A 14,170-nucleotide genomic window follows, 5' to 3' on the forward strand; every position below is an offset into this window, starting at 1 on the left:
TGGGCAAATCTGTGATTTGAAAGAGCCTACTTGGGTATTAATGGAAAGACTTCATGACTGGGGTCTATGAGTGATATTGCGATGAACGTCCTTACCTGGCTTGAAAGGTTCTTGACTTGCTGGGCATGAATGATCTCCGGAGTATCAACCACAGAAGTGAAATTGGCTTTTTCCATTTCTGCTAACTGCTTATACTTAATCTGCAAAAGAACACCCAACACTTAGGTAAATGTTTGCAATGTACATATTTGTTGATTTCATTTGAGTATGAGGTGGTCAATATTTCTTTTCCAAAAGGATTCATTCATTTGAGACTCAACATATAGTTTTCCTCTTGTGGTTATAGCTTCGTACTAAAGAGTGAGATTCAGAAAGGTTGAGTCCTAGTTGTTGAAAGACTTACTATCTAGTTGGGCACAGGGGGTGGGGAGAGAGAAAGAGTGGGAAAGGAGAGAGATAATCAACACGGAGTAAGGTATGGACTGTTTACATACCTAAGAGCTAGGAGCAGAACAAATAAGCAAAAGATAATGTGGGATGTTAAAAACTACCTTTTAAATTTAGATCCTGAGAGAAGGCAAAGAAAGAACTCCCCAAATGTCCTAAGCAAGGAATTCTTGGTGCCGAATGGGGCTGTGGGTTTTGTTTTTTTTTTAAGATTTTATTTGTCTCAGAGAGAGAGTACACACAAGCAGGCAGAGAGAGAGGAGGAAGCAGGCTCCCTGCCAAGCAAGGGGGGCTGTGGGTATTGACTAAGAAACCAGACCAGGATGTCCAAATCTGTCCTAGCTTCAAGTTCCCCAAATTCTACCCTTTGCTCTGAATGTCTTTTGTGGCTATAGACTCAGAAAGATGAAAAAAAGGCCTCTGATCCTTCTATCAGAATGGATTTCACCAGGTAGATATTTTAAAATGCCACTCTAGACACAGTACTATTAATCAACCAAGCAATATAATAGAAGGACAACACTGTGCCCTTGTAATCACTTTTATTCTTTTCTTTTCTTTCTTTCTTTTTTTTTTAAAGGTTGATGTGGAACAGTAGCACTGACCTGACTGGCAATATCAGTAGCATTCTTGGCCCTCATGAAGTCGGGAGTTTCATTGGCCATGGCATTCAGGCCTCTTCCTTTGACTTCCAGCTCCAAGTCTCTCTTATATTCTTTCTGTAGCAGCATTTAAAACAAGAGTTACCCAACTTCCACAACGAGGTAGTCAATGCACAAAGATACTGTAAATCTACGTACTATACCACTATTTGGTTGCTAGTGTTCACCTTTGCTATTCCCTGTCAACACGTAAGGCTTCCTTTTGAACACTTTTAGCAACTTAAAGTAAAAAGGACATTTTAAATCTGGTTTGCTATATAACTAGTCCCGAACTTAGGTGCATAACACTCCAGTGTGGCTTTTTAATTTAAATGAGCACACCAAATGGTTCATGATCAAATCAAATCCTATTAGATAAATAACAGATTACGACAGCCAATGGACACAAACTATAATACTGACTCACTGCAAACTGAGATATATTTTATTTAACAGTTAATAACCATGTTGGATATGGAATTTGAAATTCAAACCTCTATCTCTCTTCTTTCTCTTTTTTTTGTGTAACTTGGCAAGGGAGGAGAAGACGCTCCAATCCTACCTCATTGAGGATCTGAGTGGCGTTCTTTGCTCTCAGCATATCAGGTGTGTCTTCCATTTCACTGAGACCCTTCCCCCGGATGCTTTCCTCTAGGTCTTTCCTGTATTCTTTCTGTATCACAAAACAAAAGCAACGTCACTGACAAGAAAGCCTGGATCATTCCTCTTAGGTGAAGAGGAAAAACAAGCAAAGACAAAAAAAACAAAACAAAACAAAACCCTCCAGTTTTAATAGTACAGTTTAGTGATTAAAGATGTGATAAAGGTGGGGTATAAGCTTCATTGGTTGATATGAAATATCAAATAAGAAACTAGCACATTTCGTTAGGTATTCAGTTAAAAAATGAGAAGAATTAACGTGGGTAAGAGATTAGGTGGTAATACCAAACACATGTGAACCCAATTGAAACCCACAAAAGTTAGATGGTGATGAAAATGGTAGAAGGATCACACTGATGAGTGTCATTAGTGTAATTATTGGGATCAAGAGCGAAAGCAAAGACCACGTGGGCACTACCTCGCTGGCTATTTTGGTTGCATATTTGACATGTAATAAAGCTGGTGTGACCTCCAGGCCTGTCAGGTTTCTGCCTTTAATGGACTCTTCATAATCTCTCCTATATTCTTTCTAATGCGATTAGGAAGGAAACACAAATTAAAAAAACAATCTTTATTACAACTTGTTTCTCAAACCTAGGAAGAAAAAAAAAATTACAACACAGTCCTTCCATGTATGACCCCTTAACTGGATCATTGTTTTGCTAAAGGTCACTCATTTGAAAGGTAGTGTGGTTGTTCTGGAAATATTTTGTTTACAACAAACAGCCTCAAGGAGACTCAATTTGAGAAGCCTTGTTGGGCTCCTCATTCATATGTCCAGCACTGCATCTGGGGCTGCCCCACTGTCTGCCTCACAGCAGGGAAGGACAGTGGAAGGAAGCCTGTGCCACCAAGACTCTGAATCTGCTGTCATCTCTCCTGAGGCAACAAGAGTTTACTTCTGAACTAAAAGTAAGTAAGAGGAAAATAACACCACAGAGGAAGAAGAGCCTGAGGGCATGAAATGCAAATTTGGCCTTTTAAATAATCATGACTTCTTATTTGTAATCTCTGAATAAAGTGGCCAATGAAAACATAGAGAAATCCTAAGATTTTGTCCTCCACTGAGAGAGTCACAAGCTCCCCCATCTCCTCCCCAATCCCTGGTCTAGGATGTCTCATCAGGAGACTTAGAATAAATGCTAGAACTCCATTTTAATAATTTTTAATTTTGATAGAATTTTAAACTTACAGAAAAGTTGCAAGACTAGTACAAGGAACTCCCATAGACCCTTTACCCAGATTCACCAGTTTTATGAAGTTATGTTAAACTTTTGATTATTTGGCCTTCTTTATACCAGAAAGCTTCACAAAGTTCTACTTTATTAACAACCATTTATCTTTATGGTTGGGGATCTGCCCCACAGGGGAGAAGTAAAAAGCAACCCAAAATAAGTCTGTTTCCTAATGAAAACAGACTTTGTAAAATTCAAAATAAGATTCCATTGTTCTCTGTCATTGGTTACAAAGGAAAAAAAATTTTTTAAGATACTTGTGCTTACATTTCTAATATAGGAAATATGGCAACTTGACATCTGATTTTTTTTTTTTAAAGATTTTATTTATTTATTTGACAGAGAGAGAGATCATAAGCAGGCAGAGAGGCAGGCAGAGAGAGAGGAGGAAGCAGGCTCCCTGTGGAGCAGAGAGCCCGATGCGGGGCTCGATCCCAGGACCCTGAGATCATGACCTGAGCCGAAGGCAGCGGCTTAACCCACTGAGCCACCCAGGCGCCCCTGACATCTGATGTTTTGATAAACACCTTGATCATTACTCTTTTGTTTGGCCTGGGACTTCCTATTAAGCGTAATCTAGGGGCGCTAAAATCTTTAAAAAAAAAAAGAGAGTAATCTAAAGCCAAGGGTGGGTCTGTGCAGAGGGAACTTTTCATTTATCAAAGAAAAAATCATATTACATTCAATATAATTTCAGAGTTACTAGTCTGCTATGTTCTAATGAAAATTATGTTCTATGTTCTATGAAAATAAAAGAGTTGAAATAAAACATAGATGCTAAATATTTACTGTTTGGAACATTTAGTATAACCGAACCATAAGATTTGATATGGAAACATTTTAGTGAGCACATGAAAACAAGTTCCATCATCTACTACTTTTGGATACCAGAAGTCTGGATACATGTGTGTGGGCAGAGCTGGTCTTGAACAGCTTGACGGCATGTTTGCGGTGTGGTGTGTTTCACAGGACTCACCCCACTTTGCATTTGCTGAGACTCTTTGGCAGTGATGTACGTTGGTGTTTCAAAGTCCAACATGGGCTTTCCCCGTTCCTTTTCATACTTTTCTTTGTATTTCACCTAGTGATGAAGAGCCTTATTAGATAGACAGATCTCCTCCGGCCAATTCCCAGACAGAGACTAGTGTAGGGATAGTATTTTTTTAAATGATACATTAGTCCACATGGGTGGCATCTCATTGCCACTCAAAACAGTTTCTTATGTTTCAGATCTAGTACCTTTTTTGTTGTTACGTGGGAGAAAAACACCCTTAAATCAAATTTGTGTTCAAGTAAACAAAAGAATCATTGCAGAAGAATCAGTTGAGAGACAGATCAAGGGAAGGAAATGCATGGGGACCGTCACCCATCCGAGAAAGTTGGCTGAGATCTGATAGGTGTAGATGTGAACACTGTAACTACAGCATCTGTCAATATTTCTGGGAAAGATCTCTAGTTTGTCTTTCATGAGGACTTTTATCAGAGACCTGGGGTCTCTATTTGAGAGAGAACATGTACAACTTTCTATGTCAAGAACTGGATTTAGGTCATAATCAGTCCCCTATTCAATGCAGCCAACAGTAGTTCATATAAAAATGAGAACTAGTTTACCTGTCGACTAAGAAATCTGATGTTCTCAAAAGAGCCCCAGTGCTATTTTACAAATACAGTATCCTCATCCTTACAAATACAATGCCCCAATCCAAAGGAGGATGAGGACATGCAATTAGGAATGGGAGCGGCCCACAGATATTCAGAAATGGAAAGTCAGAGAGGCAGAGGCCCTTGTCCACACAACATCTTCATGGCAATGCTCAGTCTCAGCAATCTTGCTGAAAATAGAAATCTGGGGGCACAGGCTGCTTCACAGTCGACATGAAGACACTTCTAGTAATTTTGCCCTTTCTGTTAATGCCCAACAAGGAACCTAAATAATTCTGGTTATGTGACAGAGGAAGTCATGTGATAGCAAACTTTTTCTCTGAGTCCTTTCTTTTGAGAATCTTCATTATTTTACAAATTTTCGATTCCTTAAATACCCACAAATATTTCAATGGTAGATCTAATCATGTTACTTTTCTGCTCAAAATCCTCCAAAGGCTCTCTCCCATCATTGCAAGGTTTCCTAAGCTGGGGTGCAGACTCATGAGGGAACACTGGAGTTAATTGTAAGGGGATTATCCCCCTCGTGGCATAATCTTTATGCTTCCAGCCCATCAGTGATCTGAATAACACACACTGCATGCATAGAGACTATTTCTTCAATACGTGTTGATGCTGTTATTTATAGCATAAAATTTTGTTTCAAAATGCTACTAAATTCCAAGCTCCCCTATATCCCTGGATATTTTCCTCCAGCAATCGTTACTAAAATTATTACTACCATTCTGAGGGGGCATTTATGAACATTTTTGACACTGCAGCTGAACGCACATCAGGAAACAGTCTGGACTGACTTACTATGCTCTGCAACTCTGTGGCCTCCTTGAGATGAAGCTGCTCCAGATTATCAGGTATTGTGTGGTAGTGGCCTTTACTCTTCTCATAGTTCTTCTTGTACTGGTACTGAGGGGAAGAAGGCACAAAGGCACATGCATTGGAAAAGCTGCTCAGCATTTCGGTTTTTCCTCTTTAGGTTAAACATTTACACAGCAGCATTGTCAAGACCACACTAAGAGCAGCAAATGCTAAGTGGGGGGGTTACACAAATGTGTCAGAGGAGGAAGAGCCATGTCCAGAACTGCCCGGTTAATACCGGATGGCCAGTCCTTAGGTTATATGGCATATGCAAAGGAGGTGTGAAAAGTCAAAAGTGAAAAAAATTATTCCAAACCACAATTCTATGTCCTTCGAAGGAGGGAAGGGCTTAGTCAATTGGGAAATAAAAAGATTAAATATTCTAAGAACAAAAGCTTTTTCACATTCTCAGAGGTGTCACAATCCGTGGAGAGTTGGTAGACTAATGCCATAACTTGGAAGGATGCCTTCACATGAAAGAGCTTTCTCGTAAATCTGGTCCCGGGAGCAGAGAAGGAGATGTATGTGAGCTCAGCAAAGGAGTTCAGCTGCAAATGGGTGAAACATGCCGTTTCTACAGCAAACGACTGAGCTTACAGAACTGGCAAGGTGGCTGGTATTCAGCACATGATTCATTATCAGAGATTCCTTCATATCAGTCACAGGCTTGTGAAGTTTCTTCAGGTCGGCCTTATATTTAACCTGCATGTGAGGGGGGGGAAGAATAAAATCACATAAATAGGAACTGGCAGACAGTACCGATGGAAGCCATGGAAGAGGTCCCATCCTGAAATAAATTCTGGAGCTGGTGATAAAAATGCACACACCTCGCTTGCAGTAACTACAAAGTGGAAAGTGGCTCAAGTGTCCATAAACAGATGAATGGAGAAGTAAAATGTGTATATATACAATGGGATATGATTTAGTCACAAGAAGAAATGCAATTCTGACAAGTGCTATGACAAGGATGAACCTTGAAAACATGATGCTAAGTGAAGTAAGGCAGACAAACAAAGGACAATTACTGTATGGTCCCACTTAGAGAAGATTCTCTAGTAGACAAATTCATTGAGACAGAAAATAGATTATAGAGGTTACGAGAGGATGCGGGGAGAGAGGAATGGAGTTCTAGCTTAATGGTTGTACAGTTTCTGTTTGGGGCGATGGAAATAATGGTGGCTGTTGGACAACACTGTGAATGTAATCAATGCCACTGAACTGTACATTTTATTTACTGATCTCTACACCCGTGGGGCTCGAACTTACAACGCCGAGATCAAGAGCACTCAATCATACGTTTAAAAAGAGCTAAAATGACAAATTTCATGTTATATATTTTGCCACAATTAAAAAAAAAACATACCTCACTTGCGAGATTGTTAGCATCTTTCATGACTTTGTAGAGCTGGCTGTCTTTTGGATTGAATTTCGGTGTTTTGCCCTTCTCTTTGTTGAAATTTTCTCGGTATTTAACCTAATAGCAAATGCGAAACTCCAGATTATTTCTGAACATCAATTAATTCGAAAACTAAGAAATGGAGGAAATACAAATACAAAGAATATGTTATACATAAAGGGATCATAAAACTTACTATCCACACTAGGATGCTTTTAAGAGTAAAAAAGAGCACAACCAATAGTTATGTTGGGGCAACGGAGAGTCAAGGGTAAGAATGAGCGCCATGGTATCCGCCTTGCTCATTTTTATATTATCCAGAAGCAGGAAAGATAATAATTTTTTTTTTAATCAACCAACAGCTAATTTATTTTTTTATTTAAATTCAATTAGCCACCCTATAGTACATCTTAATGTAGTGTCCAATAATTTATCAGTTGCATATTACCTCCAGTGCTCATTACATCACAAATCACCTCTTTTTAGTGCAAAACGAAAGTAAGAGGAATAAGGGTAAAGGCTTCAGGCTACATTCAGTGATCTAATGATTTGGAGCCTTCTGACCCTAGTAGCCAGTGAAACCAAAGGCATTTTAGGTCACCTGTAAGGAGTTTAAAGAGGGGTTGTAAATAATCCAGAAGAGTGAGACATAAGGAATCTGTTAAATTAGGAGAATTTATTATAATTTTAAAGTAGTACTCTGGCTATATCATTTTGATTTCTTAAAATGCGGCAAAAAAATGGTATAATTTCTGAGTAAAAAAGAACAGAGCGTGTGGGGGAAAGCCCTTCAATACGATTTTGATCTAGAAGAAGGAAGTGAGACGTTTTGCCATAATGATAAAAATAAGATTAAGTATACCTTTAGGATACAAAAAAGAATATGCAAAGGGCTAACTTTAATTTAAAAAATAAGCATAAATACCAGCTTACTCTCCTAACAGCCACTCCAAATTTTAATATATTTTTTAAAATTTTCCAAGGTCATGCCATCATCAAGGTAAAGACAAAGAAAAGATTTGATGTTGAAATTTTGAAGACTTTGCTGTTTCTGAAAATTGAGAGGCTTACATTTCTAATCCTACATCAAACCTCAGATGTGGAAGGTTTACTTTCTCTGGAAGGCTTGTCTCAGGGACTGTAACTTCTCGGTGTGACCCCAGCCCCACAGGGGCTTCCCAGTGTGGGGCCTCCCCTATCCGGACTTTGATGCCTGGCTGATACTTGATACTTGCGTAGAATACCTCAAAGGCCGAAGGAGAGGACAGAGGCACAGGCTGCATCTTATGATGCTGCTGTGATGAGGCATTTGAAGAAAACTAATGCACTTATCAGGGATATAGGACTGACATCAGCAAGCTGACAGCTCTTTTCCTTTTGCTCATCTACTTTCCTCAGTCAGGGGACTGACCAAGTTACATTCTTTTCTGTTGATTTTGTGTTGAAACGTGTGGAATGCTATAGAACTTTCTTGAAAGATTTACTTCTGTGCCCCCCCGCTCCCCGGAACACGCCGCTTGGAGTAGGAAGATAGAGTAGACTTGCTCGATAGAAGATGATGGAGTAGACTTGCTCAATAAATGTGATTTAATTGAATGAAATGAAGAGAGCTGTCATGCCTATGTAAAATAGCTGAAGATGATGATTTACAGGAAAACTCAACAGAATGAGGCATTTCCCCTCAGCACCCTGAATATACCTCGATTACTTTTCACTCCAAAGTGTAATTATTTATCTATGGACATAAGGTTGAGGACATCCGTTCACCCCCTTAGTTCTTAGCCCAGTCATGTAATATATGGATGCTGAATGGCAGAATAAAAGTGACTGCATCTGGTTGGGTTCTAGAAGTTTTTAATTTCATGACACTTGCCTGTTAAATTCCCACAGGTGACTCAAGTGTGAATGCCACCCTTGGGATACAATCTCACTACCTGAGGAGAGGTGCCAGTAGGACCTCACAAGCTGATATTTCTCTTCCTGAAGACTGTTAAGCACTCAAATATCTAGACACACACCCATAAGTGGGAAAGTGGAGAATGAGAAAGGCCTGAAGATCTCAGAGAGAAACAAGAGACAAAGGTCTTTGCTAGACTTTTACAATCTAATTTTTCAAAGCTCAGCAGTGCTCTCCAAGACCCAGGATCTCTCTTGTTGCTACTTCTGCACTTCCATGCTGGGAATCCCGTCTTCCTGCAAGGTTTTTCACGTGAGAGCTGCCACACACCCATCTGGATTACCTGGCTGCTCAGCCTGGCTGCCTTCTTGGCCATTTCAATGTCTGGGCGACCAAGCATGCTTAACCCATGGCTGCCTTCCTTGCGGTGCTTGGCTCTGTACTCCACCTGAATCAAAGAAAACCGAGATGGGCAATACATTCTAAGAGGTGGGTGCCTTGTCATACTCGGTGGCCGTGACCTCTGGGGAGCAGGTCCATTTTCACCACACACGTACCTCACTGGCCTGTTTGGCTGCCTGCGTGGCCTTCTTGATGTCTGGCCGATCAGCCACCGTGGTGTAATGCAGGTTTTCCTTGGCATCTTTTTTGTATGCGACCTTTATTTGGAGAGAAAGGAATGTTTACTCATGTGGAAGATACGCTATCTTTGAAAAAGTCCTCATCAAGCACAAACAACCCTTTTATTAAAACCAAACCAATTTTTTAAACCACTGTATTTTCTAAACTATCAGAGAGGGAAATTAGGAATACCACTCAATGGAACCAGCCCGCTAGGTGCCAAGTTGGGATCCGCTGGCTCAGCAGGACCGTGGAGGGCGTGGACAGGGGAGCTTACATTGCTCTGCTTCTTGGCCACCTCCATAGCATGCTTCACGTCCGGGGGCTCCAGCATGATGGAGTAGTTGGATTTCCCTTTCTCCTTGACGAACTTCTTTTTGTAATTTGTCTAAATAGAGCCAGAATTACTTATGTGAGCAGAGGAATCTGGGAAAAGAACTGGTTTACTTGAAGAGCTGTGAGATCTCCATGAAAATCCACGGCTCCCCATCCAGGCATCAGTCTGGAACCTGGATCTCTGATCCATACGCTAGCTCTTCCTTGTCCTGTCTGTCCTGGAGCCCAACACTTGAAACACAAGGCAATCTTGGGAGAACTGACTCTTTCATTTCCCATTTCTAGCTTTAGAAAACATATGAAACCATAAAGGCTCATAAAAATATAATAGCAAGATTATGAAAGCATTATTGATAAGGACAAAGTGGGCAGGGATTACTTAATTATGAAGTAGTGATTTTACTTCTCTAAAACTGTTCAGCAGTTTAATGATCGGAGCGGCCATTCTCAATCAGCAACGCTTCCTCCTTTTATTAACGCTAGGTTACTAACATCTTATATTGCAGATAACAGGTCCTGTGGAAAAATGTCCATTTGCCATAGTTGCCACAATAGGAAACCTAATAAATATGGAGTCCTCCTTTAAAGCAGAATTAAAAATTCACACATACGCATTGATGACGGTAAAGGTGAAGTGATGTACAGGAAGGCACTTAGAAGCAAAAAGGCAGCTCGCCCCAGATTTCCCTGGATTCTAAGGTAAAGTGGTGTTGCTGCAGCCGAGTCCTGGGGCTGGTCACTTACGTCACTGACATTCTTGGTCACTTCCTTGACATGGATGGTGTCCCTGGTCTCTGGCAGTGTTGTGTATGAGCCCTGGGCCAGGTGCTTCTTGACATAGTCCTTGTACTTGTTCTGAGGGAATCCACAGAGAGCCTGTTAGAGTGTGTGCCTGGGGCATTAGCCCAAGAGGGAAGCAGAGCATATGTTGCTAGAAGGTTACCTCAGACACCAGATTGCTGACAGTCTTTGCCAGGAGGATCTGAGGAGTGTCAGGCACAGCATGGCAGGTTCCCCTTTCCTTGACATGTTTCTCTTTGTATTTCAGCTGCAGGGGTGCAAAAAATATAGATTTAGCTCCTCTGGGTATCTGGTATATATTTACTCAGTCCCTGAGTCACTAGATAGAGCTGGGAAAACAGAATCACTGACACAGTAAGGACACTAAACTCAATAAAAGATCTGATGTTTGGAAATCTTGGGAACTATACAAAAAGACTTTCTCTCTTCCAAGTTGAGGCTTTAATGATGATCAAAATGGATCTCATGATGAATCTTTATACCCCTAGTCTTAGTTCAAAGGACTTTTGAATATGTCATTTGACCTGCTCCCGAATCCTGGGAGGAATTATTACTTCTCCTTTACAGATGAAGAAACAAAGAAAGAATATGATCACTCAAAACCAAATGTTACCTCATAGAATCCAGCCAGAACGTCAGCTCCCAATTCTCGATGTGTGAATGATCTCACAGTGCAGTATACATTGAGAATGGTCACCTGGATTTTAAAGCTTCCCCTGCCTGTCACCCTGCTCTGCCATGTCACTGGCACACTCACTGGGGACAAGGTCGTATTTCAAGACCTGCGCCTGAGCTCCTACACCAGCAGCCTCCTCTGTCCTTCCTTGGTGTCTCTGGGGACTGTGCCACTGAAGTGGGTTAGGTGTCATGGGAGGCATTGGATACTTACGTCACTTTCTATTAAAGAATTCCTCAGGGCCAGCACCATGTCTTTATCATCAGTGACAGAAAGCTTGCAACCTTTGAGGAACTCTCGGTCCAGCTTATACTCAACCTGAAACAGAAGAAAGGCAAAGGAAGAAGTTGGCATTTACCGTAATCTGTAATTCTTCTTTAAAGGGTGCTAGGAAGACTTGCTACCAAAAAGGGGGCAGAGGCTTCCTGGCCCCTCACTGCATGCTGGGCTCCCCGTCTCCAGCCCTGTGGCTAGGACCAAGTCCTTCCCACCCGCTCACCCCCAGTTCCTCCCCAGCCTCACTCAGGACTCTACACCCTAGTGCCTGTGCCCAGCTGTGGGCGACCACAGGTCTGCTCCCTGCGCTTGCCTTCCCCTCCTCACATCACCCCCCATCCTTCTGGGATGTCAAGTGTGCTAGGCTGACACCCACAGCAGCGGTTATTATAAGTGATTATTCATGCTTCTGTCTCAGGTGTGTCAGAGAGCCCGACCGACCGTCCCTTCTCACATCGCTCTGCTGTAGGGACGACTTGGCTGCCTGGATGAAGTCTGGTCGATCAGGGGTCCACCTCCAGTAGGCTTTGTTGGCTTCATACTGCTTCTTGTAGTCCAGCTGTTTGTAATAAGACAAAAATAGGTCATTTCGTTCCATGGGCTGAATTCATAACCGCACGTGGCCTGGAGGGACACAATGTGCATCTCAACATACAAAAAATTATGATTCTTTATGCAAGCGAGAGCCCCAGTTAATATTTCTGGACAATTTATGCCACTAGTCAGCCACAGAAGAGGTCGTCTCGTGGGACCATTTTGTCTCAAAATAGGGGCTAAAAATTTTAAAGGCCTCCAGGTAAAATAATTCTACAATTCCTTTCACTGTCGGTGTAGCTTTATCATCTTCAGAGTCAAGGACTTTCAACATCTAGCTAAACTCAGGCTTGATCTTTTTTAAATGATTAAATTTAGAGTATTCATTTCATGCCAGGCACTTTTCTCAGTGCTTCCTAACTACTCCTCATTTAATGGTTCCAACGGCTGCACGAAATTGACAGCTGAGGAACCAACCAGTGGGTTAAACTGCCCAAGGGGAGGCAGCTCGTGAATGACAGAGCTGGGATTCAAACCGCCAGAGACTGGCTCCAGAGAGGCTCCCACACTTGCTAGACCTTCCCTGAGCTGGCCACGTGGCTGCCTGGGGCCAAATCTGAGGCACAGGAGCACACACAGCTTAATCTGTGTCCTGGGAAGAGCCCTCAACAGCAGGCACATTTCTTTCCTCACTCTTCATTGTTCTGTCAAGGTATATTTTGCACATCATCAACTCTGCATGCTTTTGAGGAGCTTTTCATGAGGTTTGCTTTATGATACCCTGAGTTTTCTCCAGTTATTGTCAAATTTTTCAAACCTACAACAGAGCTGCAAGAATCCTAGAGAATACCTGTATACCCACTACCTCGACTCTACATCGTACATTATAATGTGTTTGCTTTTTCACACACCCATCCTGCTACCGACCCAGCCCTCAATCCATCCTCGGGACACCTGCAAGCGACCTGCCCACCCCTAAGGTATTTGCGGACCCTGATTAATATATGTTCTCTCTGACACTAGGGGCATTCACTGGGTTATAATGGTTTCATTATGTAAGAAATTTATATATATTTTAAAAGTTAATACTCCTCAAAATGCACAAAATATCGCTGTGGTTGAGGCTTTAAGGTGAGCAGGAGAAAGACATAGGCTAACTTCTGACAGCCTCAAGTGACTAAAATGTGCTTGTTTGCATGTGCATATGCATGTGTGTGTGTGTTTTCCAGAAGAATCAGGTTCTAAAGCAGGACAAGACGAAGATATAGAGGGTAGAGGGAATGAAAGATGACGAGACACTTTCCCACATGCAACCTTCGTTCCAGAAAGAAATCTCCTATTTCTCAGCCAACTGGCAGAGAGGCTGAGTGGGTGTAACACTGTGGCACAGGTTTGGCCACCTTGGCTCTTCCCCACTCTCCTCTGCGAGAAGCAAAAGCAGCATTTAGATTCCAGCACCAGTAGTCATGCTGCTGGGGCTAACTCTTGATCCAGACTCATTAGAGCTCAATCACCTGAAAAGATGTAAAAGGAGGTCATGTGTCCTGCAGAAGCGAAATCCCCCATTAGCCTTGGGAAAGTTTCTGGAACTTACGTTGGTGTTGACTTTGTAGGCATCCTTGGCTGCTTTGATATGAACAGAGTCTGGCACAATGGTGCAGTTGGACTTATTTCTTTGGTAAACTTCTTTGTATTTCAGCTGCGGAGGAAACATAGTGAGACAAGGTTAATTTTTACAGTGGCCTACCAAGCATTAAAAGGCAAGAAATTAAAACCATCACTATAATACACAATGTTTCATAAGGCAGATTAAGTCTGTTGTGAAGAAAAAATGCTACCATGCACTTTCCTCGAAAGGTCTCGAAGTCCATATTTTTCATCAATATCTCTGGTTATTGTTAAAAGCAGAAAGTTTGGAGGAACAGATACAGAAATGCTTCATTTTTCTACAGGGAGAGGGAATGGGCTGCTCCAGAGAAAGGTTCAAATAGAGGTTTATGAACAAGTGATGTTCATGTTTGAAGTGCCGAAACTTATTTTAACATAAAAAAGTGAAAAAATATTTTATTTTATTTTATTTTTTTTAAGATTTTATTTATTTATTTGACAGAGAGAAATCACAAGTAAGCAGAG

At 41.5% G+C, this 14,170-nt stretch overlaps 1 protein-coding gene across 1 annotated transcript in view; it reads right to left on the bottom strand.

Annotated features, from left to right (window-relative positions):
* Window positions 1–14,170, bottom strand: part of NEB (nebulin) — a 179,435-nt gene that overhangs the window by 23,772 nt on the left and 141,493 nt on the right. Inside the window, exons 114-129 of the mRNA XM_047721711.1 lie at window positions 13,632–13,736; window positions 11,958–12,062; window positions 11,441–11,545; window positions 10,694–10,798; window positions 10,495–10,605; window positions 9,692–9,802; window positions 9,351–9,452; window positions 9,137–9,241; window positions 6,864–6,974; window positions 6,098–6,202; window positions 5,444–5,548; window positions 3,960–4,064; window positions 2,167–2,277; window positions 1,651–1,761; window positions 1,053–1,166; window positions 96–200 (exon numbers count right to left, since the gene is read on the bottom strand). Coding sequence (XP_047577667.1) covers window positions 96–200; window positions 1,053–1,166; window positions 1,651–1,761; window positions 2,167–2,277; window positions 3,960–4,064; window positions 5,444–5,548; window positions 6,098–6,202; window positions 6,864–6,974; window positions 9,137–9,241; window positions 9,351–9,452; window positions 9,692–9,802; window positions 10,495–10,605; window positions 10,694–10,798; window positions 11,441–11,545; window positions 11,958–12,062; window positions 13,632–13,736 — 1,716 coding nt within the window. The remainder of the gene's footprint in view (window positions 1–95; window positions 201–1,052; window positions 1,167–1,650; window positions 1,762–2,166; window positions 2,278–3,959; window positions 4,065–5,443; window positions 5,549–6,097; window positions 6,203–6,863; window positions 6,975–9,136; window positions 9,242–9,350; window positions 9,453–9,691; window positions 9,803–10,494; window positions 10,606–10,693; window positions 10,799–11,440; window positions 11,546–11,957; window positions 12,063–13,631; window positions 13,737–14,170) is intronic.

This window comes from Lutra lutra, chromosome 3 (genome assembly GCF_902655055.1).
Source record: "Lutra lutra chromosome 3, mLutLut1.2, whole genome shotgun sequence".
Taxonomy (NCBI): domain Eukaryota; kingdom Metazoa; phylum Chordata; class Mammalia; order Carnivora; family Mustelidae; genus Lutra; species Lutra lutra.